This window comes from Podarcis vaucheri, assembly GCF_965113315.1.
Source record: "Podarcis vaucheri genome assembly, chromosome: 5".
Taxonomy (NCBI): domain Eukaryota; kingdom Metazoa; phylum Chordata; class Lepidosauria; order Squamata; family Lacertidae; genus Podarcis; species Podarcis vaucheri.
In genome coordinates, this window is record NC_138763.1 from 25,636,102 (window position 1) to 25,660,798 (window position 24,697).

General features: G+C 43.5%; 1 protein-coding gene across 1 annotated transcript; it reads right to left on the minus strand.

The window, feature by feature from the left end:
- On the minus strand, window positions 1-24,487 carry EIF2A (eukaryotic translation initiation factor 2A). The gene is made up of 14 exons (XM_082224284.1): window positions 24,351-24,487; window positions 21,502-21,571; window positions 20,991-21,065; window positions 19,825-19,943; window positions 17,890-17,989; window positions 17,325-17,407; window positions 15,703-15,776; window positions 15,418-15,562; window positions 13,916-14,032; window positions 12,127-12,695; window positions 7,593-7,703; window positions 7,257-7,385; window positions 1,608-1,673; window positions 1-388 (listed from the first exon to the last, which is right to left on the minus strand). Exons 1-14 carry the CDS (start codon window positions 24,376-24,378, stop codon window positions 323-325), a joined length of 1,752 nt encoding a protein of 583 aa, XP_082080410.1. The 5' UTR covers window positions 24,379-24,487; the 3' UTR covers window positions 1-322.
- Between the last annotated feature and the right edge of the window lie 210 nt (window positions 24,488-24,697).

The window sequence follows — 24,697 nt, forward strand, 5'->3', positions numbered from 1 at the left end:
TTTATTAAATGGAAAATGCTTTTTATTATATTCTACAGTCTTCTTATTGCATAAGGGTCACTTCTATTGTATCTGGCCAAAGAGTAAACAGAGGGACCCACTGTATTTTATTTAGTTCAGTAATACCATTTTGGAATCACAGCAAGTTATTTGCCTCATTTTGATTTACAATACTTCTGCTCAAAAATTTTACATGTATCCATATATTAGGGACAAGGAAATAAAAATGTAGCTGTGTATGGTGTTTTTAAATGAGCATTTCCAGTCTTTTATTATTAAATGATTCTACAGAACGAACCCGTGAGTTTCATTTGTCTTCTTTCTAAACACCCAGCTCCAACTCTTCCAGCTCCTTTAGGAGGGCAGCCTCTTTCTGAATTTTCTCCAGCTAGGACATATACACAGAAGACACCATCAGCATAGGCAAAGGAAAAATTAAACTTGAGTACAAAGAACAGTCATGTTCGATAAAAGCTATCTATTTCTGAGAACCATTTCTTAACTTAAATCCAGATGGGAGATTCTTGGTGGGTATCAATGGCTCTCAGTCGCAGCAGCCAAACGGAACGTCCATGTTTAGATGCTTTAGGACTCCACAGGAACTGGGTTAGAAAACTTACTTTCATGGCCTGCCAATGGGCTTCCTGGAAGCATCTCTCTGGCCACTAATTAAAAACAGGCTGTTGGGCTAGAATAGGTGTGAGGACTCTTGGGCCCTCTAACCACAACTGAACTACAACTGACATCATCCCTGGCCCCTGACCATGCTTGCTGGCGCTGATGGGAATTGTTGTTGCTATTTATTAAATTTGTATACCGCCCTAAACCCTTAGGTCTCAGGGCAGATCACAACTTAAAGGTACAACACGAAAAGCACAAAATACGTAATGAAAATTATTTAAACTATTAACTATACTAATGTATACAAGCTAAGAGAAAAAAAATGCACTCCCCAACAAAGGCCCCTAACCAATACCCAAGCTCACAAATGCCAAATACAAATTAACATATAATATTTAAAAACAATTTTAAACCACCACACCCAACAAAATAAACAGCACCCACTCAAGTTAAAAACCCCATCCCCGTTAGAACAGTAATTCTAGCACAAGGGGCTGGCCCACCCCTTCGTTCCATCCCCAAAGGGATGGCCCCCTTTGATTTCTCCCCTTCAGTGGTGGCCCCAAGTTGTAGTCCAGCAACATCTGGAGCGCCTGAGGGTTCCCATACATGGGATAGATGGTGCTTTGGTCCAATCCAGCAGGGTTCATCTCATGTGCTTACAAACACTATTCATTTCAAGACGTCTGCCTGCCATGTGTGGGAAGGAGAGTTCCCTGCATTCAAGAGGTTCTAGGTCATGACTTCTGTTTTTAGTCCCACATTGCAACTTTAACAGGAGAGCATTCAAATAAGTTCAGAGCCTTTGTTTCGATTGCAAGAAAAAACAGAAATCGAATCTCGGTTCTGGCAACTTTTTATTGTTTTCAGAAGAAAACAGAATAGTGCTTTTTTACATTTACAATGTACTAATAGTACATTTTAGTACTTTTAACGTGCTGTACAAGCCATCCCCTAATAACAGAATAATCTATGAATAGGCATACCTGGTTTTTCTCTAGCTGTTTGCCTGTAGCAGCCTGATCCTTCAGCTGTTCAATTGCTTTTAGTTTCTGTGGTGGTGGAAAAAAGAACACGTTTTAAGACAACATTTGAATATTTATGCTGTAAGAATTTTTTTTTTTTTGGGGGGGAGGCAAGAGAGAAAGTGCCCTTTACTGTTCCCTAAGCATTGTCCTCAAGGTCATGGATGCCTCCACGCTCCTTTGAAATATATTTTTCCCTGCGGAAAAGTGTAAACAGCACAGAGAGAGCCTGAGCTGTGCAGCCCAAACCACAGATTGGCAAGCGGGCAGCTGAGTGATTAAAATACACATTGATTTCTTGCTTACCTAAAGGAGATATGGTAGGTTCAAGCACTCTATTGAGAGCAATAGCCGTCATATAGATTGCTGCTCTTCACCCTGGAGTGGTGGCTGCTGAATGTAAAGGATTTTGTGCCACATTAGTTTATTGCAGGCATAGGCAAACTCGGCCCTCCAGATGTTTTGGGACTACAACTCCCAGCATCCCTAGCTAACAGGACCAGTGGTCAGGGATGATGGGAGCTGCAGTCCCAAAACATCTGGAGGGCCGAGTTTGCCTGTGCCTGGTTTATTGCAAGATAAGAGAGCATATCTAGATAAGAACATTGTGCCTATCCTCGCTTAAAATTGCTCTTCCAGATGCTTACCATCTGCAGGTGACCACGATCGATGGCAGGGAACTGTTGGGAGGAGGAGTCAGCTTGCAGACCCTCCCAATGATAATGAGGGTGGCAAGGCACACAGAACTGATAGCGTTTAATGTGGCCACCTTGGGAGGGGCTCCCATTATTTTGGGAATGAGCTGGCTAGCCCTACATGATCCGCTGGTGGGCTGGCATCAAAGAGTGGTTTCCTTCGGTTCAGCACATTGTTTAGAACACTGCAGGGGGGAAAAGGGTTCAGCAGGGGCCCAAGCCACCCTAGCAGGGACTGAAGTAATGGAGAAGGTGAAGGTACCACCACAGTATGCAGATCTCAGCGACGTGTTCAGCGAGAAGGAAGCTGACAAACTACCCCCGCATAGGCCCTTTGATTGCCAGATCAATTTACTCCCTGGAGCACAGCTTCCTGTAGGCAAGTTGTATGCCATGTCAGACCGGGAAATGCAGGAGTTGCGAGAGTTCATTGACAAGAACCTTAAGAGAGGCTTCATCAGAGAGTCCAAAGCAGCGGGGGGTAGCCCAGTGTTTTTTGTGGATAAAAAGCACACGGACAAGCCGAGACTTGTATGTGATTTCAGGCGGTTAAATGCAGTGACAGAACCGGTGGTTTTCCCTATGCCCAGGATTGATGATATTTTGACCAGGGTGCGGAAGGGAAAGATTTTTACAAAGCTGGACCTAAGGGGGGCGTACAACCTAATACGTATAAGGAAAGGGGATGAATGGAAGACCACCATGTTCACCCCTTTGGGGGCATTTGAATATCTCGTGATGCCTTTTGGATTACAAGCAGGCTCCGCGTGTTTTCAATCGTTCATGAACCACGTACTGGGGCCTTTGCTATACAAGAATTGCGTGGCCTTCCTAGATGATGTGTTGGTGTATTCGGAGAATGAGGAGCGACATGTGAGAGACGTCAGAGAAGTGTTGAGCAGGCTGCAAGCCAACAGGCTGTGGGTGAAACTGGAGAAGTGTCAGTTTCATACCAAGGAGGTGGAATTCCTGGGGTACCTCCTGTCAGACAAGGGATTGGCCATGGATCCCGGCAAGGTTCAAGCAGTGCTGGAATGGAAAACACCCAAAACCAAGAAGGATGTGCAGAGGTTCCTAGGGTTTGGAAACTTTTATCGTAAGTTCATCCGAAACTTCGCCCACCTGACGGCGCCCATTACGGACTGTCTCAGCAGTAAAAAGAAGTTTGTTTGGACGGCGGAGGCGGAGCGAGCGTTTGAGGAACTGAAAAGGGCCTTCGCCTCTGCTGAACAACTTCAGCATGTGGATTTACAAAAAAAGCTGAGGGTCGAAACAGACGCATCTGACAGAGCCATAGGGGCGGTGCTTCTTCTGCAGCCGGGGAGGGAGGAGTCAGAGTGGCGACCGTGTGCCTTCTTTTCGCGAAAACTGAACAAATCCGAGAGGAACTACACGGTGTACGACCGGGAACTTCTTGCTATTCATGAGGCTTTCCGGAGATGGAGGCACCTGCTAATTGGTGCACAACACAAGGTGCAAGTGTGCACGGACCATAAGAATCTAGAGTATTGGAGAACGGCGCGAGTGCTCAACCAACGGCAGTTGAGATGGGCCCAGGAGTTCTCCAAATTTAACTTTGAGATTTGTTACGTGCCAGGCCCAGAGAACGTTAGGGCGGACGCTCTCTCACGCAAACCTGAATATTTGGAGGGGGAGGGAGCACCCGAAGAGACCCATGTCATTCCAGAGGACCGCTGGGTGTGTGGGGCGGCATTGGTGGGGCAAAGGGAGCTGGTAGAGGGAACGGTGCAGGATGAATACACCCAGGACAAACTCAGGGGTCTCAGGAGGGAGGGAGACAAACCCGGGGGTTTTGAGGAGAGAAACGGGGCGTTGTACTACAAGGGAGCGTTATATATACCTGAAGGGGAATTGAGGGAAAAGGTACTCAAGCAACTGCACGATAGCCCCACAGCAGGGCATTTTGGGCAACACAAAACCATGTGGCTGGTTACCAGGGAATTCTGGTGGCCCAAGGTCAGGGAAGATGTGCGGGAGTATGTGAGAGGATGTGACCAATGCCAACGAGCCAAGGGGGAGAGGCGGGCACCGGCAGGTTTATTAGAACCACTACCCACGCCTGAAAGGCCATGGGAAGCAGTGGCAATAGATTTCATGACTGATCTGCCAAAGTCTCGAGGGAAAACAGCCATCATGGTTGTGGTAGACCTGTTAACCAAGATGGCCCACTTTATAGCCTGCTCACATGCGGTCACAGCAGAAGAAACCGCTAAATTGTTTGTAGAAAATGTGTTTAGGCTGCATGGCGCCCCCTTGAGAGTGGTTTCTGACCGAGGGAAACAATTTACTTCCAGGTTCTGGAGGAAGCTCATGAGCTTACTGCATGTAGAGGTTAATTTCTCAACTGCCCGTCATCCAGAAACCAACGGGCAGGCGGAAAGAGCTAATGGTGTCCTCCAGCAGTATTTGAGGTGTTATGTGAATGACAGAGAGAACGATTGGGTGGAGAAGCTGGCGTTGGCAGAATTTGCCTACAACAATGCAGAGAACGTGTCCACGGGGATGAGCCCCTTTTTGGCTAATCACGGGTGCCATCCCCGAGCCTTCCCAGGGGGGGAAGGGGAGAACTGGAGTGTTCCAGCTGCAGAACAGTTTGTTGAAGAAATGGAAGCGATCCATCGCCAGCTCCAACTTAACTTAAACAGGGCTAAGGAGGAATATAAGAGGCAGGCAGACAAAAACAGAAGGGAAGGTGAAAGCATTAGGGTGGGGGACCAGGTGTGGTTGTCTACCCAAGGGTTACCATTCAAAGGGGGATGTAAGAAGTTAAGACCCAAAAGGCTGGGCCCATTTGAAGTCACGCAGCAGGTCAACCCAGTGGCTTTCAGACTCCGGTTACCGAACCACATGAAGCTGCACCCAGTGTTCCACAGGTCGTTGCTGTCACCGTATAAAGGGGACAGAGAAGGGAGGGTCAATAGGGGACCAGCTATGGAGGAAAAGGAACACAGCTACCATGTAGCGGAGATTCTCGATTCCAGGTGGAAGGGGGATCAAGTAGAGTATTTGGTAATGTGGGAAGGGGAGCCGGAGTCGGAAAACACTTGGGTCATGGCAGAGGATGTAGATGACGAGGTTTTAATAGAAACTTTTCATCAGAGATTTCCTCGTAAGCCTCAGCCCGTGGCGAGGTTCCGGAGGGAATACTTTGCCACCACCGACGAAGAAGAAGAGTTGGAGGGGTTCTCAGATTCCGAGGCGGAGCAGGATTCAGCGAGCCGGAACGAAGACCGATGGAGGGAAATGTTCGAGACGTCTGAAGATGAAGAGGATTCTTTTCGGGGTTTCAGCTCCTCACCGCCCAGAGGAGAGAGTATGGGCGGGGGGGAAGGGGGCCCTGGAGGGGAGGTGGATGTCAGGGAACTGACATCAGAGGAAAGGGAGGTGGTAGGGCTCCCAGAGGCTGGGAGGGAGTCAGCAGCTAAAGCAGGGACCAGCAGGGGGAGAGAAGGGTCTCTGGAGGAGGATCTCAGGAATGCTGAGAGAGACGCAGCAGCCAAGGCAGGAACTAGCAAGGGAGAGGGAGGGGTGAGAGACACGTCCAGCGAAAACAGCGGGGAGGTGTCAGAAGCAACCATAGGGAGACCAATGCTTCGCAGGAAGCTGCCACGTCGTGAGTCCAGGAGACGCGTTTCCGTTAAGGAGCTTCTTTGCTGGAAACGCTTCCGCCGACAGCCACTGTCAGACTCTACGAGTGACTAGAGCAGACATGTCTGAGGAGCTCTGTCACACACAGAGGTTTGTGGAGCCGCACAAACTCTGAGGGAGCACGATTTTAAGCACAAGCAGCTAATCATCCCATCACACCATCCTATAACCTTTCTGCTCCAGAAAGAAGAGGAGCTGGCAGACCATTTTGATTTATTTTGGGGGGGGGCAGCAAGGAAGAGCTGATCACCCCTCTGCACTACTGCTCTCAACTTTACAGGTTCCCATCCTTTTTTTTAAAAAAATATATACTAATAATACTTGCATATGTGTCTGCAGCATTTTCCCTACTTTTGGCACTCACAGGACATCTCATCTAGCCTGTCTAGCAGCTGCCACGCTATTTCTAATACAATAGGGAAGAGACTGGAGGACTTTGGCTGCCTTGGGGAACATTGGCTCTGTACCTAATAACCCTTATTGTGCACCTAAGCATTATACTAAAATAATAAAATAGAATCATAGAATCATAGAGTTGGAAGAGACCACAAGGGCCATCGAGTCCAACCCCCTGCCAAGCAGGAAACACCATCAGAGCACTCCTGACATATGGTTGTCAAGCCTCTGCTTAAAGACCTCCAAAGGAGGAGACTCCACCACACTCCTTGGCAGCAAATTCCACTGTCAAACAGCTCTGTCAGGAAGTTCTTCCTAATGTTTAGGTGGAATCTTCTTTCTTGTAGTTTGAATCCATTGCTCCGTGTCCGCTTCTCTGGAGCAGCAGAAAACAACCTTTCTCCCTCTTTTATGTGACATCCTTTTATATATTTGAACATGGCTATCATATCACCCCTTAACCTCCTCTTCTCCAGGCTAAACATGCCCAGCTCCCTTAGCCGTTCCTCATAAGGCACCGTTTCCAGGCCTTTGACCATTTTGGTTGCCCTCCTCTGGACACGTTCCAGTTTGTCAGTGTCCTTCTTGAACTGTGGTGCCCAGAACTGGACACAGTACTCCAGGTGAGGTCTGACCAGAGCAGAATACAGTGGCACTATTACTTCCCTTGATCTAGATGCTATAATAAATAATAATAATAATAATAATAATAATAATAATAATAATAATAATGATAATAATAATGTTAGATGGTGAGAGAAGTGACAACTGTCAGGTACTGGGGTTTGGGGTTGGAGAGAAGACCTTTTGCCAGAACAGACAAGCTTCCTTCATTTGAAAAGCTCCCCACCTTCTTCAGGTTCTTTATCTTCTTATCAACCTCAGGATCTCCTGATGTTATGGAGGGAGCCGCATTCTGCGATGCATTCTGTACTGGTGAGGCCGGAGTAACTTCCTGGCTCCCTTCAGCTCTGGCCTCCTGTAAAAAAACAACAAATTAAATCAACATCTGGAACAATGTCTTTCGTATACAACCCCGTGGCACATTTAAACGAATGGTATACATGTTAAGCTCCCCAGAATGTTGGAATTCAGCACGTTTTGGCTCTGTTCAGGGTATAGGTAAGCAGGTTTAGAAAATGTGAATGCAACAGTTTGCTCAAGAGAACTGAAGCAGCAGCTATACCTGTTTGGCAACTTTCTTTGCCTCGTGCTTCCTTTGATTTTTGAGTGCTGTTTTAGATAAAGGTTTATCGCCATTTTTGGATCTCATGTTCTGCGGTGGTTCATCCTCATGCTAAGAGAAAGCAAGGGGGGGGAACAAAATTACCATAAGAAAACCCACACATAATTATCTGCTGCCTGATAAGAGGGGCTTGTGGTGTTGTTTTTTATGTTCACTTACGTCACATGTCTTATAGCAATGCCACAACTACACAACCCCTACACTAGGGATGGGAAACCTGTGGCCCTACCAGATGTGGTCAAACTCCAACTCCCATCAGCCATAGCCAACATCAGCAATTATGATGGGAGTTGTAGTCCCAACATCTGGAGGGTCTCATGTTCTCCATCTCAGCCCTACAAAAGAGGACTCACTTCCATGTTAAGAAATTGTGTGAAACCCATGTAGATTGTCACTTATTACAGTGTGTGTGTGCACGTATTACTCAATTATGATTATCTGTTTCAGGGTTCACAAAGTATCCTGGGTACTCCCAGGATAATTCTATCCACTATAAAGCTGTTAAGGGGCTGGAGGTGAGCTTATGTCACAGAAAGCAACTTTTGTGGATGAGAATGACATGTTATAGAGAGAGACAACACTGAAGTGTGAAATGTCTGTCATTCTATCTGTCCCCCCCCCTCTCTCTCTCTCTCACACACACACATTTTGAAAGCAATTATTCCTTATATGTCCAATTTTTTAAAATTCCATCTTGATTAAAAAGTTGGTCGACTTGCCAAGGGACAGATCAATCCTTTTATGGGCCACCCGTGGCCTATAGACAACCAGCTGGTCATTCTCAATCTATATTATGCACAAGGATTCCACAGAATTTATTGCGCAAGTGTTGCTTCTGTGCATGGGAAGTGAAAACATTTGAAGCATCCATTTCAATAAAGACAGCCGGGAGGGGAGGGGAGGAACAGTTCTCTTCGTTTTTGCTTTTGTGTTTCAGGGGATGCTTGTTTCATTTCCACTACTGCAGCCTTATTACTAACCATCCAAACATTTTTACCAGTCATCTTTGGCTTGCAAGAGACAACCATCTTATGAGTAAAAAAATCGAGGCTGGTATAAAAATCTGCAGTCAGTAAGTGAAGTAATTTCAGGAAGGAGGAAGAGGATGCCAAATCTCTTCTTTACCAGCCTGCTGTTTCCACACTGCCCTTCGAGGAAAGGGCTTCGTTACTTCCACAACCAGTACAGAATCCAAGCGGCTGGCAAAAGCGAAAGAGAGGGCTCGGTTTCTCTTTCACAAGCCTGCTTGCTCACCTAGAGGGAATTCCAGACTTGCCTGTGGTAACCAAGTGAGGGATTAAAGACTGCACTACGGGTATTTCAGGTATACCTTTAAACCTTCATAAAATAATAAAGACAAGAGCTTTCCCCCTCTTCATTGTGCAGCTTAATTTTTTAATATATCATGTAGGTTAAATCCCCTAATGTTACTTGATTCCTAGCCTGCAGTCCCCTAAGTAACACCCATTTAACTATGGGAAGACCCCCCAATGAACTTAATTCTGAGTGAACATGTATTACCAGGGACGTCCAACTCCCAATGTACTGCAATCTACTCACAGTATAAAAAAACTGGCAGTGATCTACCCATTGTCGTTGGGAGGGGGAAAAGGGGATCACTGAGGGGCCAGAGATCTACCGGGATCTACCAGGAAGACCCCACGATCTACCAGTAGATCACAATCTACCTGTTGGACATGCCTGTATTAGACTGTGCTATGAGCAACTTTAACCCACTACACACCTTAAAAAATTCAAAGAAGCTTAATATGTTTCTCAATGACCAGTTTTGTTCCTCTATCACATGCAATTAGGATTACATCAGCCTTCTTTCGTAACAAACCTCTTATTAACTGTGCTTATGAAGTTAGTAAGAAATAAGTCACTTGCAATGACCAGCAGTGTGGGAGAAACCAACACTCCTTTCAGTGCTGGTAGACTCAGGTTACGCTCTTTCAAAAAGAAAATAAGAAAGAGGTAGTAAAGAGCTATGTTCTCAAACCTGTTTTTGAATACTGAAAAAGGAAAATAGGAGATTAAGGACTCTCTACATAAAAGGTAAATGCAGATTAATATAGGTTTCCCATTCCTTATAGCTAGGAGATGAAGAACTATGGGACTACCTTCCTGGAACAAATTCTCCTCTCCTATCTCAACTGCGGTTAAGGAATGCATTGGCACCTCACACGAAAAACAAGGAAGGAAAAAAATACCCAAGGGTCATTTTGCGCAAATAAATGTAGGGGGGAAAAACCTGTAATGCCTGGGCAGGAAAAGTGACAAGACCTTACATTTGAGATGAAGGCATAGTAGTGACTCTGTATGTGAACTGACACAGGAAGCGTTAAATTCGTAAATCACAGAATCATAGAATTGCAGAGCTGGATGAGGCCACAAGGGCAATCTACTCCAACCCTCTGAAATGCAGGAATCTTTAGCCCAACATTGGGCTTGAACCCACGACCCTGAGATTAAAAGTCTCATGCTCTAACAGCTGAGCTTCAGCCCTATAACTGAGGATGCAGCTGGGCTAGAGAGATAAGAGCTATCGGCAGTACCCAAACAGATTAAAAAAAAGAAAAGCACAGCATATTATTATTTAGGAGGCTACTGCGATTCAGTTACTGCAAATCAGATTCTGCTTGAAATGTATCGTGCCTTTGAGTCTGTGTTCTTGCATGACATTATAGTTTCCCATTTATACTAGGAAACACCAGCTCCATGGTATCTTTGACGTTGTAACCTAGGGTTCTCATATTCTGGTAGGCTATCAGTGCCTTAAACATCTTCCAGAGAGGCAAGAATCAAACAAATGAATGAAGGACTCTGGAGTCAAAGCCAGAAATGGCAGCTGTGGGAAAGCCTTGCAGGCTGTATACATGGTACCCATTTGCATGCGTGTCCCAAACAAGTTTTGAGAGGTTATTATGTTAGGAAGAAAATGATATTTCACCCTAGTGAATAGTACTGCTCTTGTATAATATTTTTAGTGACTGCTAACAATCTGTTCAGAAGTAAGCCCTGAGGAATTAATTCTTCGTACTACTATAAAAGGATAAAACCTAATTTGCCATCAAGCTTAGTTACTGCCACTTTTCTTTAACTTTCCTTTCGCTCTGTCATCTCAAGTCTTTAAAATGTTGTTGGGAGGTGCTTTCCCCTTCTCCACTATTGAGATGTAAACCCCCATTAGTGTCAGAACCCATCAGGGATATGGTCATAACTGTTTAATCCTCATGGGAAAGGGAGGCCAATTACCAGAATCTCCTTGTGCAAATGGCATCCCCTGTGAGCCCCCCTTTCCCTGCGACACAACAGGGATACTGCTTGATCATGGAACAGGCTCCCATGATGCAGTAATAGGCAGGACGAATGATGGAGCAAGCTGGTTTTCTTCCGCTCCGGAGGGTAGGACACGAACCAATGGCTTCAAGTTACAAGAAAAGAAATTCTGACCAAAGATCAGGAAGAACTGATGGTAAGAGCTGATCAACAATGGGAGGGACTCCCTCGGGAGATTGTGGACTCTGCTTCATTGCAGGTTTTTAAGCAAAGCATGGATGGCCACCTGTCAGGGATGCTTTAGCTGAGATTCCTATATTGCAGGGGATTCAACTAGATGACCTTTGAGGTCCCTTCCAACTCTTACAATTCTATGATTACAGGGATGAGGAACTGGTAAAGAAGAATTCAGAGGAAGTGCTGCAAATAATGTACCCACAAATTCAAAGCGTCTGGTAAGGAATTTGTGGGATTAAATCCCAACCATATTCATTCTTTTAAAAATAAAAAGGCTGCATGGTTTGAAACTTCTCTGCCATTGTTGAGCTATACCAAGTGTCTATCCTGGTGATGTGCCAGCAAGGCCTCCTACAATAGTAGTTGGTTTACTTTATGAAGGTTTACAGCCTGATTTGCCCAAAAGAGCCAAAATTTATTCAAAAACAGGAGCATTTTCACAGAAATATATTTATTTGTTTTGGAAATATGAACTAATTGTTAAAATTATAACGTTTTAATGTGCCACTTTTTTAGGTGACTGAAGGCCTTTATATTAAAAATAAAGTTGGGAGAAGAAGTTACTGTACTTCTATTGCACAGCCTGTTTGAAAAGAAATGAGTATTTAAGATTACCCTGCCTTTACTCCCACAGACTGAAAAAAACAACCATGTACTGATCTGACAGCAGAAAAACACTTGTGCAAATCAGTGCTTACATATACCTTTCCTATATTATGTGTACCTCAGCGGCTTTTATAAACAATACATGATTATAGTTGGGTGGGGCAAGTGGGTAGGGGAATCCAATCTTGGCATTTGCAAAGTCCTAGTTAAATGGCCTTCAATAGTGCTAATTACCAGTTGAAGCGGAAGAACAAAGGACTGGATTTAATATCGTGCCCCCTACCCTTTCCCAGAGCTGGGAAGACATTTTTCAGCAAGACATTTTACAACAGAGGCAGCAGTTACTTACAAGTTTAGAGCTAGTCACAGGTTTGTTTCTCAGAGCCGGGGGCCTGTAAGCTTGGGCAGCCTTGGGCTCATCGTTCGGCGCTTTGCTCGGAACAGCATATGTTACTGCCTTCGCTGGAAAGACGCCATCCAAAAAGGGTTGCCAGGCAACTTGCCAAAGTTCTGCGTTCTGCTGGACTTCATACTTGTATAGGACAGGGCCTGTGTAATGCCAGATCTTGTACCCATTCCCAACCCGCAGCCTTGGAGAACATGTAGCTGTTACAATATGTTCCCCATCAGGGCACCAGGCGAAGTACGTGGAATCCGAGGCCTGTGGTTTGGAAATGAGTTTGTAGTTTTTAACGTCCCAAACGTCCAGTTGCCCATTGAGATTCCCAAATCCAGCTAAGACTAAGATGTGCCCTTGAGGGCTGTAGTAGGCAGCATTGTGTGGGCCGGTTCCAAAGTCAAACACGGGGTCGCATTTCAGATTGAAGATTGTAGCCTTGGCAGGCATAAAACCATAGACGACACAAAACTCTGTGGAATTGGGGCTCCAGGTTGCATCATAAATAGGACCATTTTTTGCTAGAGAAAAAGGAAACAGTTGAATTTTTTTTAAACTGTTATCTACATGTGCCTGAAGAAGGAATTGATTTTGAAGAACAGTTACAAGTCATGTTAGTTTCTCTTAACAAGCATAGGCATAACGTTAGCCTCCTTAAAACTGCAAGATATTAGAACAGGCCACCACAACTTGTAACCTGTGAAGCTGAAAACAGCCTTATTGTTCCTTAGCAGAATGATTCAATAATCTTTTTTTTGCTGCCTCTTTCGGATTGCATGTGTGAGTGCGCACACACACACACACACACACACACACTGAAGGTGTGTATTTGTGTGTGGATTGTCAAGCATCTAGACACCACACTGTATGCCTGCTGTGCTACAGTAGCACAGTTACTCAGGCCTACATTAGACTGTCATTATTCTACCACAGCCGGTGGTAGAATCTCTCCTGCCACTACTGAGGAGCAACAGCCAGCGAGTAGCCTGGCCACGTGATGAGAGAAACACCTCCTTATTCAGTGGCCAGAACACTACCCAAGTTTCTTTCAGCAGGATTAGCCCTGAAAGGCTATTCCACAAGGGCCGCACATTTTTCTTTGTTTAGTTAATTCATTGCAATTAAAAACCTTAATCGGTTAAAACGGTCTACATGTTTTACAGATTTAAAGAGTAGTCTCATTAGTAGTAAACACTCTGGATATCGGGGCATTTGAAAGTATTGCAATTGGCCCAGACACTGTTAAGAGGGCTTTACTTTCTTAAAACGAACAGGTACCCTTTTCTTACTTAAGTTGTCATGCCCCAACTATCACGTGCTCAAGATGGATGATCTGTTTAAGCTTTGTAATATATACATATGTTGAATTATAATAAGTGCGACAGATTAAAAGCAATTCAACAATTGGGGGTTGGGGCTTTAAAACTGATTTGGAGTCCTAGTTTTAACCACTTTCTTTTCCCAATTCAAGAATCAGGGGCTCCTTAACGGAATTAGGCGCTCCATCCTGTCCCCATCTCCTCTCTATAATCCGCACTTCCTCACTTCTTCTGAATGAATAGAACTTCAGATAGCAAAAGTCAAAACGAAAACATTCCAAAGGAATTTAATCTGTACAAGGTTGGTCATCAGAGCAAACACAGGAGACTGAAGTTTATTTCCAAAGAACATTACAGATCTTTTAGCATATACGGAGGACGATTTTTCAGTTCATTATACAATTACAAGGAGAGTCACTTACGTAGTTGTACGACAGCACTTTCCCCATTCGTTGCGATGTAATGCAGATTTTGTTCCCCGTAATATGAAGCTCCCGTTTTATCAACTTCTGTACTAGCGATTACAAGCACAGCCGTAGCTATTTGGACATAAAAACAACAATAATTAAATGTTTCAGAAAGCAAACTACCCAATGATATTAATTTAAGGTTCAATAAAATGAAACTGGAATGCAAGGCAGGGGCAGCAGCTCTTAAAGTACCAGCTGCTGGCGGTGGAACAACAACAGAGAGAGCAACAGTTTCTTGCAGGCACTGTGGAAGACAGGGTGCTGGGGAGACAGATCCAGCAGGGCTCTTAGGTTCTTACATGTGGAACCCCCTTCTTCTCACTGACCAATTTGTACAGACTGTGGGAAAACCAGCAGCCTGGTACCATTTTCTGCTTTACTTGCTGCAGCAAAGGACTGTTCCACCATAGCTGAAGAATCATCATTTAGCAAGATAAATCCAACTTACAAATCTGCCTAATTTGTTTTTGAAAGAGAGCTCATGTGCCACGGTGCACAGATCAGCCATCAGAGCTGTATTCGCACCGAGTTTATATAAACGTCCCAAAGACCGTTTATGGCCGCTGTGCTTGCTATAGTAATGCTTCCTGACCAGTATACAGTGGTACCTCGGGTTAAGTACTTAATTCGTTCCGGAGGTCTGTTCTTAACCTGAAACTGTTCTTAATCTGAAGCACCACTTTAGCTAATGGGGCCTCCCGCTGTCACTGCGCCGTCGCTGCACGATTTCTGTTCTCATCCTGAAGCAAAGTTCTTAGCCCGAGGTACTATTTCTGGGTTAGCGGAGTCTGTAACCTGAAGTGTATGTAACCTGAAGCGTATGTAACCCGAGGTAAAATTGTACTATATACAACTCACTGGAATACCAGCAACCCTAGCGTGCAAGGACTGGAGTTAACTCACAGAAACAAAGCAAAAGATTCCTTTGCGTGTGCAAAAGGCACTCTGCACATTAATGTGATACTGTTGGAGAACTATAAAATGTGCCATGAAGTTGTATTTTCTTGGCAAAGCTTCGAAGACTGCATTACCGCTCAAAGAATCACAAGCATCCATTTATTGCAGTATCCCTTGTGACATATTTAAAGACAGGCAATATATCTGGAACCTGTATAGAAGCTCCATTTAGAATGAACGGAAGATTTGCACAATTCATGTTCTTTGTCAGTTTAGTCTGTCTCAATGGCTTTTGAGTAATGCCTGTTACTCAGAAGCAAGTCTGATTGTACTCCCAAGGAAGGGTGCCTATGACTGCTGCATGCTGGGAACTACAGGGGATGGGACTGGTCTGGAAGAGTAGCTGCAAGTATAGTTTAAATGTCATAGAAGAAAATTGCAATTAGCACTTAGAATTACAAAACACTTGCACTAGTTACCTACACAGAAGAACACAGAGAATCAATACATTCACTGCTTGACAGATAAAGACAGGGGAAATTTGAAATTTCTTATACCTTTACTATTCCACAGCATCGTCACCTTATCAGCTTTAAAGAAACTCTTGTTGGCCAATGCAGATTGCGGGCCTCCAAAGTTTGGGTACTGATAGAGCCTTACGAAAGATGGAGCTCCTTTGCTTCCAGGAACATAGACAGCAACCTGTGTCAATAACATTTAATCAGCTTGGTAATACAATTCTTAAGAGCAGCACAAAAGACAGAAGCCGAATAATTCATAAACCTTTTCAGGATTCCTACGAAATTAAAATGGTCGAAGAAATAAAAATCAAAAGAAGGCACCTTAGTTGGCTGATCCCCTGGCGATATCACAAAATCGGTGACTTTTTGCAAATGAAGTTTATTTGCAATTGTACCTGCAAAATCATAATTTTACTCAGGTTAATCAAAGTTACCTAAATAATTGTTAGATTGTGCTGCTGATGAGCCTATGCTAGCAAGTAAAAAGCAAACACACACAAAATGGTAAAGGTCTTCTTCATGTAGTAGAATAACCCCTTCAAAATTGGTTTACACTAAAGCTATATATTCTCACAGCATGATGCACATCTATCATCTATCTATCTATCTATATTGGAGCAACAAACCACATTTTCTACAACTCTTAAAGCTTTTTCAGCTAAACTGTCTATATTTTAAGGGGTGCGTTCAAAAAGTAAGTTTATACATGCATTCAGGCACAGCTCAAAGCAGCTCCTCAGCTTAAGTGTGGCCCAACCTCTTCTTTTAGCTATGTTCTTGAGTAGAGGTGAGGAACCTTAGACCTAAGAATTGCATATGGCCCTCCAGGCCTCTGCTAGGCTCTCAGAAATCCCCCAACACCATACCCCTCACCAGACCTACTCTGCACCATCCTTGTATTGATGTAAAATACCATGAAATGTGTAATAATCTCCTGCTTACCTGTATGGAGGATGCAGCAATGTGTGGGTGCGAGTAGAAACTTCTGACTTTTGCATGGCTGGAATGCAGCCTGTACAAAAGTATCACACACTTTTTGCCTCTGGCCCTTGCCCATCTCTGGTACGCATCCCTGCAAAAGGTTCCCCTATGAGAGAGCTTGGTCCTTGGGCTTTTCTTGAGTAAGTTAGCTACTTTGCTTCAGGCTGTCTTCACACTGTTGAATCAAGTGCTCCTATCTCTTTTATGTATCTGAGAGTCTGCCTCCAAACACCATTACATTTCCCAAAGGGCAAGCAGCTTCCTCCCTTAATGCTTAAACTAGACATTGGTCATGAGTCCCTACTGCTGATGCCTTGGCAAATTCCAAGTGTAAGGCACTGCTCATGATTAGTTAGAGCATCTGCAACAGGTTCAGAAAATTTACCTGTGCAAGACTGTCTACCTGGAGCCCAGGTTTGGCTGCGGCTTACCAGGACTCATTTGCCTTCAATGTGAATGGGTGTGTCTGCACTGCCAGTGTGATGTTGTTGCTACTCAACCTCATATCTGCCTCCATCACCACATTCAAGTAGCAACCATTTACACTTGCCTTGGAGAAAGTTCCATTGACCACAGTGGGACTTACTTCCGAGTGAACTTACACAAGGTTGCTCTCTTGGAGTTTGTCTCTCATTATCTTCCATGCATCTTTGGCTGAACCACAGGAGCAATTAATTCACAGACCTACCTGGCATTGCTGCCCCCTCTGTAAGGACCACTTTCTAAAAACATTTTTCAGAACTATTTCTGATTTTCATCCATTCAAGTATTCCTTAGGTATTAGGCCAATGTGGATTTTGTACTATAGATGGGAGCTTCAAAACTGTATCAAGGCCCTCAATAAACGCTATGGTTCCCCAGAATCGGTCAGCTGTGATAAATGCAGGCGCTCAAAACACAAGAGAAATAAAGGCAAACTAAAAGGGAAAGCTTATCTAGAGAACAAGAAAGGGCTTGCATACTGAAGTTGTTGTTTTCAAAGAAGTGCAGTTCATTGTTAACACTCCTGGCGCATATGCTTTCATCATCTGACCAGCAAGGGCACCTAATGGTTAGAGAGGGGGGCAAGTGATTTAGAAACGTGGTTTGAAAATGTTTAAGAATTATTCAATTAGGAAAAAAGTATTGAAATGGTTACTGGTGCTATTTTTCAATTATCCCACTGCTTTCATTCTGGTCTGCTAAGACAGGCTGACATCCAATGATATCGCCTCACCAACAGAACAGATGTCCCTTGTGCAGTGAAGCGCATACTTCCTCTCTTTACTCTGCAACCCCCTACATGCCCCCAAAATCTGCTCTGGGAGTTTAGGGGACCTTTTGGAGCAGATTTGTGTTGGGGGAAGTCCTACTGCATGAGTAGAAGTCTTCTTCTGTGATGTCAAATATTGCTCACCATCTACAAGGTTGCTTGAAATGAAATATACCATGTTATGAACTGCAGAACAAAATCAGATACTGCAACTTCAAGTACAAAAGTTTTCAAGTCGCTTTAGTGAATAATAAATTATCCTGAATGCTACTTACCAGTTCTGCATCTTTTTCTGGATGAACGATTTTAAGAACTTTCCAGTATTCACATCAAAAAGTTGAAGGTTGGGCACTCCTGCTCCTCCATCTTTAGAAGCTACAACAAACAACATATATTGCAGTGGTGACCTTCAAAATAAGCACTAGATCTCCTTCCCTAATCTACAACATCCTGACCATGGGTTCTGTTGATGCGTTTTGTTAATGCCTTATAGGGAATGCTATACCAGAGGCTAGCACACAAGAACAAGAAAACAGGATGTTTTCTTTAGCATTTGCTTTCACGGATCCCATATCTGTAAGTGTGAAAAAATATTTTCCTTCTTAAACAAACCTAGATACAACAGGTTTTTTCCAAAATAAAAATTCTCAGTCCCTGACACTCTTTAGAGATGCAATACGCAAGTTTATTTAAAATCCTTTATAAACCTCTTAATAGTTCATAAATGGTTCAAAAGTAGTGTGAAGTCTAAAAAAATACCTAGTTAAAACTTTAAAACAAAAAGACAACCTAAAACCAGTAAAACAGCAATATAGAAACACATAAAAGTATGTAAAAAGTGATTACAACAGATATTCAGAAGATTCAATCACATAAAACAGGGTCTAATCTTAGAGGGTCAGCAAAAGCCTGGGCTTATCCTATCAGATAAATTTACCCTCTGATGTCAAAATCCTTTGTAGATGCATTTTTTTGGCAAGAGTCACTCTATTCTTTGCTTGAGTTCATCTGGAACTAGTTGTGCCAAACAGTAATACATTTACTCTCCATTTGCGGGCCAAACGAGATGCGACATGGGAGATTCAATTGCAGATCTGCCAATGCCATTTCCTTTTACCTAAAAGCAGCCACAGGGGAAATGGAATCAGGGCTGCTGCAGTGCTGGATGATTTTTTTTTTTAACCCATTCCCTGGTTTAGATGCTTGCTCTCTGCCTACCCGAACCCCTGTCACTAGAAACCACTGTCTGGGGTGGGTAGACAAGCAAGATCTCTCTTCCCCTACCTCACAGCTAACAGCAGTTTTAGGGGGACAATTTAAGCGGAAAAAACTGCAGGGTGTGTTTTAATCCATTCCCTGTGCTATGGCTCTGATCTAAACCCCTAACTCCCTCCCCAAACACATGCAGACACAGACACACACTCACTCCTGCCTTTAGAGAAAGAAAATAGCATCACATCTAATTGAGTATGCACTGGTTTTAGTTGGGGGCATGATGTCTGGAAGGCCTTGAACTGTGCTGGATGATGAATCAGACATAATGACTTTTTGGTGCTTTCCATCAGTATGATTCTTTCCATTATTATTATTAACTTACTGTAGCCTTCCCTAACCTGCTGCTCTAGGCTACAGCTCCCATCACCGTGCACAGTGGTTTTATGTGTTTCAAAACTGAAGTGATTTTTATCTATTTTAAAATTGCATTTTTTATAGTAGTGATTCTTATCTATTTTATAACTGTACTTTCCACTTGTTGCAACCTGCCTCTGGTGAAAAGCAGGTAATAAATTTTACAAATATATAAGCACTCATTGGCTATGCAAGCTACAACTAATGGGAGCTGGAGTCAAAAGCATCTGATGGGCACAAGATTGGGGCTGTTGGGGATGTTGGCTGACACTAACAACAGAGAATAAGTGGTGGGGAGGGGGGATCCTAAGGAAGAAAATGCAAGTCCCTCTCCTGAAGAGCTTGCAGTCTATATTGAAGGGCATAGCAATGGGAAATTGGAAAAAGGAAAGTCAAAGGTACCATACACAACTTATTACTATGACACTTCAGAAGGAAGCTTTTTGATTTTTCTTCTGTATTCTTACAATCCTAGCATACAAAAGGTTGTCGTGTTTATGAACCTTCCAATGTTTACAACATGCACGACTGCAGCCATGTGTACACTGAAGGAAGCTGGAGCAGACACCTGAAGTACTCACTTGTGTAGGGCTGCCATGTTACCAGGACATTGCTCTTTGGAGAGAATTCAAGGCAAACTGTCTTCGGCTGATCAAAAGAACGCAGCACCTCATGGCTGGTGACATTCACGATGTTTACTCTGGAAGCAAAAGAGGTAACTTCAACAAAGTTTGATTAGGGTGGTTAATTTATAGCAGGCTTTATTTGTTCAGTGCCAAATTTGCTTTCTTTTGAACCACTTAATAGAATATAGAACTATATTTCCACTTACCATACTGTTCAATATTTCACTAATATAATTATTTTTCCTATCAAGGTTGCATTCCTTTGGTGGGTAATTTAGCAATTGACAATCCAAGGTCAAAGGTAGATAGGGAAAACCTTCTCTCTCTGCCACCTCTTTCCACCATTTTGTTCCCTCCCAGACAATCACATATTAGGCTGAGGGCTGCAGGTTGCCTGGTGCTTAAGTTTCCTCAGTGTGTAACCACCAAACTCCAAACCTTCAAAGACTCGTGTGCACACGTTTCACTACCATGCCCTTGAGACTGAAGTCATGCAAGAGTCACATTGCAAATGACTGTGATAAGAGAACCTTTCTATTTTTGGCCTATTCACACACTACTTCGTCCCAATTGGCACAAAGTAAGATTGGGGAGCTGGCCTTGGGTTAAACAGTAACAGTCCCATCTGCTATATGTTAAGTGATATCTAAACTGCTGAGAATGGCACACATGTGCAATACAATACTCCAAGAACGACAAAACAGAACTAACATCTCTGGAAATGTACTAATTCAAAATGGAAAGGGGAGGATATTCAGTTTCAGAAACTACAATCCTACACATGCTTAGGTCAATGCATTTCAGTAAGCTAAGCCTGCCCAACTGCATCCATGATTCAAGCATCTTAGGCTGTCAATTCTACCAATCTAATCCTACCATCTGGAAAGCAATGCGTAAATTGTAGAGAATTGTATGTGTTGGTAAAGCTTTACTCCTGTCCACTCTTCTTGGAAGTCCAATTGAGAACTGACTGAGGTTGGTTTTGAATGAACATACCTACAAAGACATGTATTTGTAGCAATTTTCCTTCCTCAAGCAATTTTTTTAACACACTTTGCACAATTTAATATAGGCCCCCAAACTTCTTAACAAATGTTTAAAAAAGAAGGAGTTATACTGACTGTTCTCCACTGCACCAAGCAAAAAGGGAACCATCCTTGCTGAAAGCAAAAACTTTGCTGTTTTTCCCAGACTCCCTGGAAAAACAAATACATTTCTATCACAATTAAAGTATATGACACAAAATGCATAGAAAAATATTAATAGACTGTGTTCGATAAATATCCCTAGCAGTATATAAGTATACCAATTCTTACTTGTTATTGATTAACATCTGAATTTAATCAATGAGATATAGTTTTGATCATTTATGTGAAGCATTATCCATCAGTTGCCACCACCTCGTAAAGAGATCTCCTTGACCAGGCTGTCTGACTCATAAGATTGGATCCTATTATTACTGATTTTTTGTTTTTATACTGTTTCACTGTTTTCTATGTTGTATCTTTGTTTTTATGACAGTTTTATTGTCTTTGTGTTATGCTTTTGCTTGCAATGTTTTAGAAATGCTTTCAATAAATAAATAAAATTCCAATTAAAAATAGCACTTAACAATAGAGAAAAGTGAAGTACCTTTGAAATGCTGTATTCTCTGTGAAAAGAGGAGGCCCATTCACCATATAGAGTCCTTCAGATCCTCGCACTATCAAAAAAAATAGCATTTATTTCACACTAATAGAATTAGCACTCAATGTTTACATAACAAAAGCCTATTTTAATGATCATACCTCACATTAATAAGCTGAAATATTAACATTAGTAGGTGCCCCTTTGCTCCTCAAGCCTTCAAATAACAATTTCCCACTTCATCTGAATCAACTTTATAGTTTGGCAGCTTCAGAACAAGCAACAGTCATAAACTCAACTTCAAACTGTGCTTTTTCTGAAGTTGGTAGCCAGTTTCCTAGTTTGGACAAAAGGGAAATGATGGTGAAATAAGAGGCTTCCTGATTTGATTATTCATGCTAGAAAGGAATAAGTGAAGTCGCTGTGAGCATAGGGAAGTGTTTCACACATATCTAGGCCTATTAAGCAGAAAAATGACTGTCTGAATACAGTCAAAGTTTGAGGCTTGAATACTTGTATCTTTGCAGGGGAATGAACAAGTTTATACTGAGAATTAGAATTGTTGATTGAATATAAATAAATGGCAGTCACACATTCACTGGGATGGGCACCTATCAATAACCTTACTGTTACATTCTGGACCAGGTGACGTTTCCAGAGATTTTTCAGAGGCAGTCTCACATAAGCCTGGTTGACACAATACCAAGCCATGTTTAATTTAACAAACTGCAGGTAACCACAAGTTCTCACACAGATGATCATACAAATACAAATTTCTCCAAAAATTGTTTCATGCTGCTCTTGTCTCATTTGCTACTGGTTCTTTGGGTGAGCAACCGGGGTAGGTCATCAAACAAATACACATCTCCAAGCCATAGTTAAAACAAACCAAGATTTGTAAGCCAACAGCGAAGCATGGCTTCAGATTATGGTTTGTTGTCCGCAATCAAGGCATAGTTAAGCTGCTGAGCAGGGTCCATATATAATACTAAGCTATGGTTTAATGAACCATAGTTTAGTGTTATGTGCAAACTAGCCCATTGACTTTGCTGTAGTTACTCATTATATACATAACTAAAGCAGGTCTGAGCTTCCTAGAAATGCGTGCACTTGCCACACCAATGTAAGCTTGGTAAAAAGCACCCCCACAGCTGCCACCGCCTGTCTAGACATGAACAAAGCTGGGTCCAGGAGTACCCCAAGACTACATGCCTGATTTTTCAAAAGGAGTACTACCCTATATAATACAAGCTGAACCCTATCACCACAGCACCTACGTTTTCCTTTAAAACTTATGAGTTCTGCTTGCTATAAAAAAGAAGGGGGAACTGCAAATAAAGAACTCAATAGAAAATTGGGGCAGAAAAAAATTGCAAAGATGGCACTATCTCCTTCAGCCTAACTTTCAAAACCTGTCTCAGTTGTAACCTGGCAACCACAGTATGTCCCGCACCTTTAATTTTGTAGTTTAAGAAGGCACAAAGTTTCTCACCTCTTGCAGGCTTATGGCATGACATACATTACCCTCCAAAATCATTAAAATTATAAAAAGTATAGGAACTCTGTCCTATGTTGCTTTCAGATACTCTAGGCTTAAATATAATGATTTTGAGATCAGATCACATTAATGACTTAAAAATAAGTTATCTACTGGGAATTTTTACATCAAATACTGAATCCCAATAGTGCAATTACTGCATTGTTGAACCCACTTCTACATAGAAACATAAGAAACTACCTTTTGCCGAGTCAGCTATTGGTCCATCTAACTCAGTACTGTACTTAACTGGCAGCTCTCTAGGGTTTCAGGAAGGAGTCTCTCCTAGTCCTTCATGCAAATGCCAGTGACTGAACATGGGACTTTCTGCATGCAATGCAGTTGCTCAATCACTGAGCTATGGCCCTTCTAACTTAGGAGAGGCAATAGAGTCTGAAACTGACACCCACAGATGAGATTCAAAAGGGAGATAGGGAGATAGTCTTTTGTGTGTGCATGCACATAAGCATGTGCAACTGTCCATATCATTGCTGTAAAGCCTGATCCTATGCATATTTCCTCATTAGAAAAATCGCTTAGGATTTGCTCCACAGACTAAATGGATAAGACTGCAGCTTTACTCGTTGGTAGAGAAGCCCTATGAAACTCAGTGGCCCTCAGTCCCAGGTAAAACATCTAAGAGTGTGATCCTAGGAATACTGAGTAGGAGGAAGCCACACTGGGTGCCTTGCCCTTTACCTCCGAGTAAGGCGATAGAACTCATACACGCTTGCATTTGAAGAAGCCCCAATAAGCTTTTTAGGTCTTTGCATCTAAGTAAATTTATAAGAATCTGCTTTCGACCAAGCCATGCCATTAGTCCATCAAGCTCAGTTACTGTCCTCAGTGATGAAGTCAGGGACTCTCACGGCTCTGGACAACGATTTTAGGGGGAGGGGGGGGGAGACACACAAATTCCTTTAGCTGACAGCGTGTCATGCTTAAAATGCTTTAACTAGCGCTGTCGCCTTGGGAGTCTTGCGCGCTCTTTCTGCTTAGCTTAGGGGGGGCCCTGGACTTCCGTCCCGAAGTCTTGCCCCGCCTGCCTATTCCTCAAGGAGCAGCGGCCGCCCGCTTGAGTATGAATGCGCTCCGCTACTGAGGAACGGCGCTTCCCCGGGAGACCTTTAGGATCGCCCTGCGCGACGCGCAGGACTTCCCTCGCGCAACTCCGGCACGAGGATGCAGCTGAAACGGACACGGGGACAACACGCAGCGCCCCAGAGCACCCGCCATAATGCACGCGGCGCTACATCGAAAAATAAAAAAATTTTTTTAAAAAACCAGGCAACTTATGGATTCGCCCGCCTCAACCCACCTGCCAGAAGCGGCGTGGGTGGCGCCATCTTGAGCCAGGCCCAACCTTTTCTCCTTCCGGGTCGCGGGGGTCACGGCTCAGGACAGTACACGTCTCTCCTCCGCCAGCTCAAGAGCGGACGCCTTTTTCCGGGGTGACGTGTAGCAACCTCTCGAGAGGGGCGGGGCGGAGAGTTTCCCACGTCACGCGGCCTCCGCCCATTTCTGCCGGCCACCTTTAGCGTTAGACGGCGAAACGAAGCAGAGAAAAACCTGAGGGGAGAGGCGGTCGCTTCCGGGTTGGCGGCGGCGGCGGCTCCGCCTCCCCGCTTCCGGAGGGCGGGGCCTGCGCGAGGGGCAGTTTGCTGC

Bases quoted from the DNA above. Each gene is read 5' to 3' on its own strand.
- EIF2A (XM_082224284.1), bottom strand. From the start codon at position 24,378: ATGGCGCCACCCACGCCGCTTCTGGCAG. The intron at 21,066-21,501 runs GTACTTCACTTT...TTGTTTTTCCAG, and splicing joins GAGAATACAGCATTTCAAAG to GGAGTCTGGGAAAAACAGCA. The intron at 7,386-7,592 runs GTATAGCTGCTG...GTTTTTTTACAG, and splicing joins CAAAGAAAGTTGCCAAACAG to GAGGCCAGAGCTGAAGGGAG.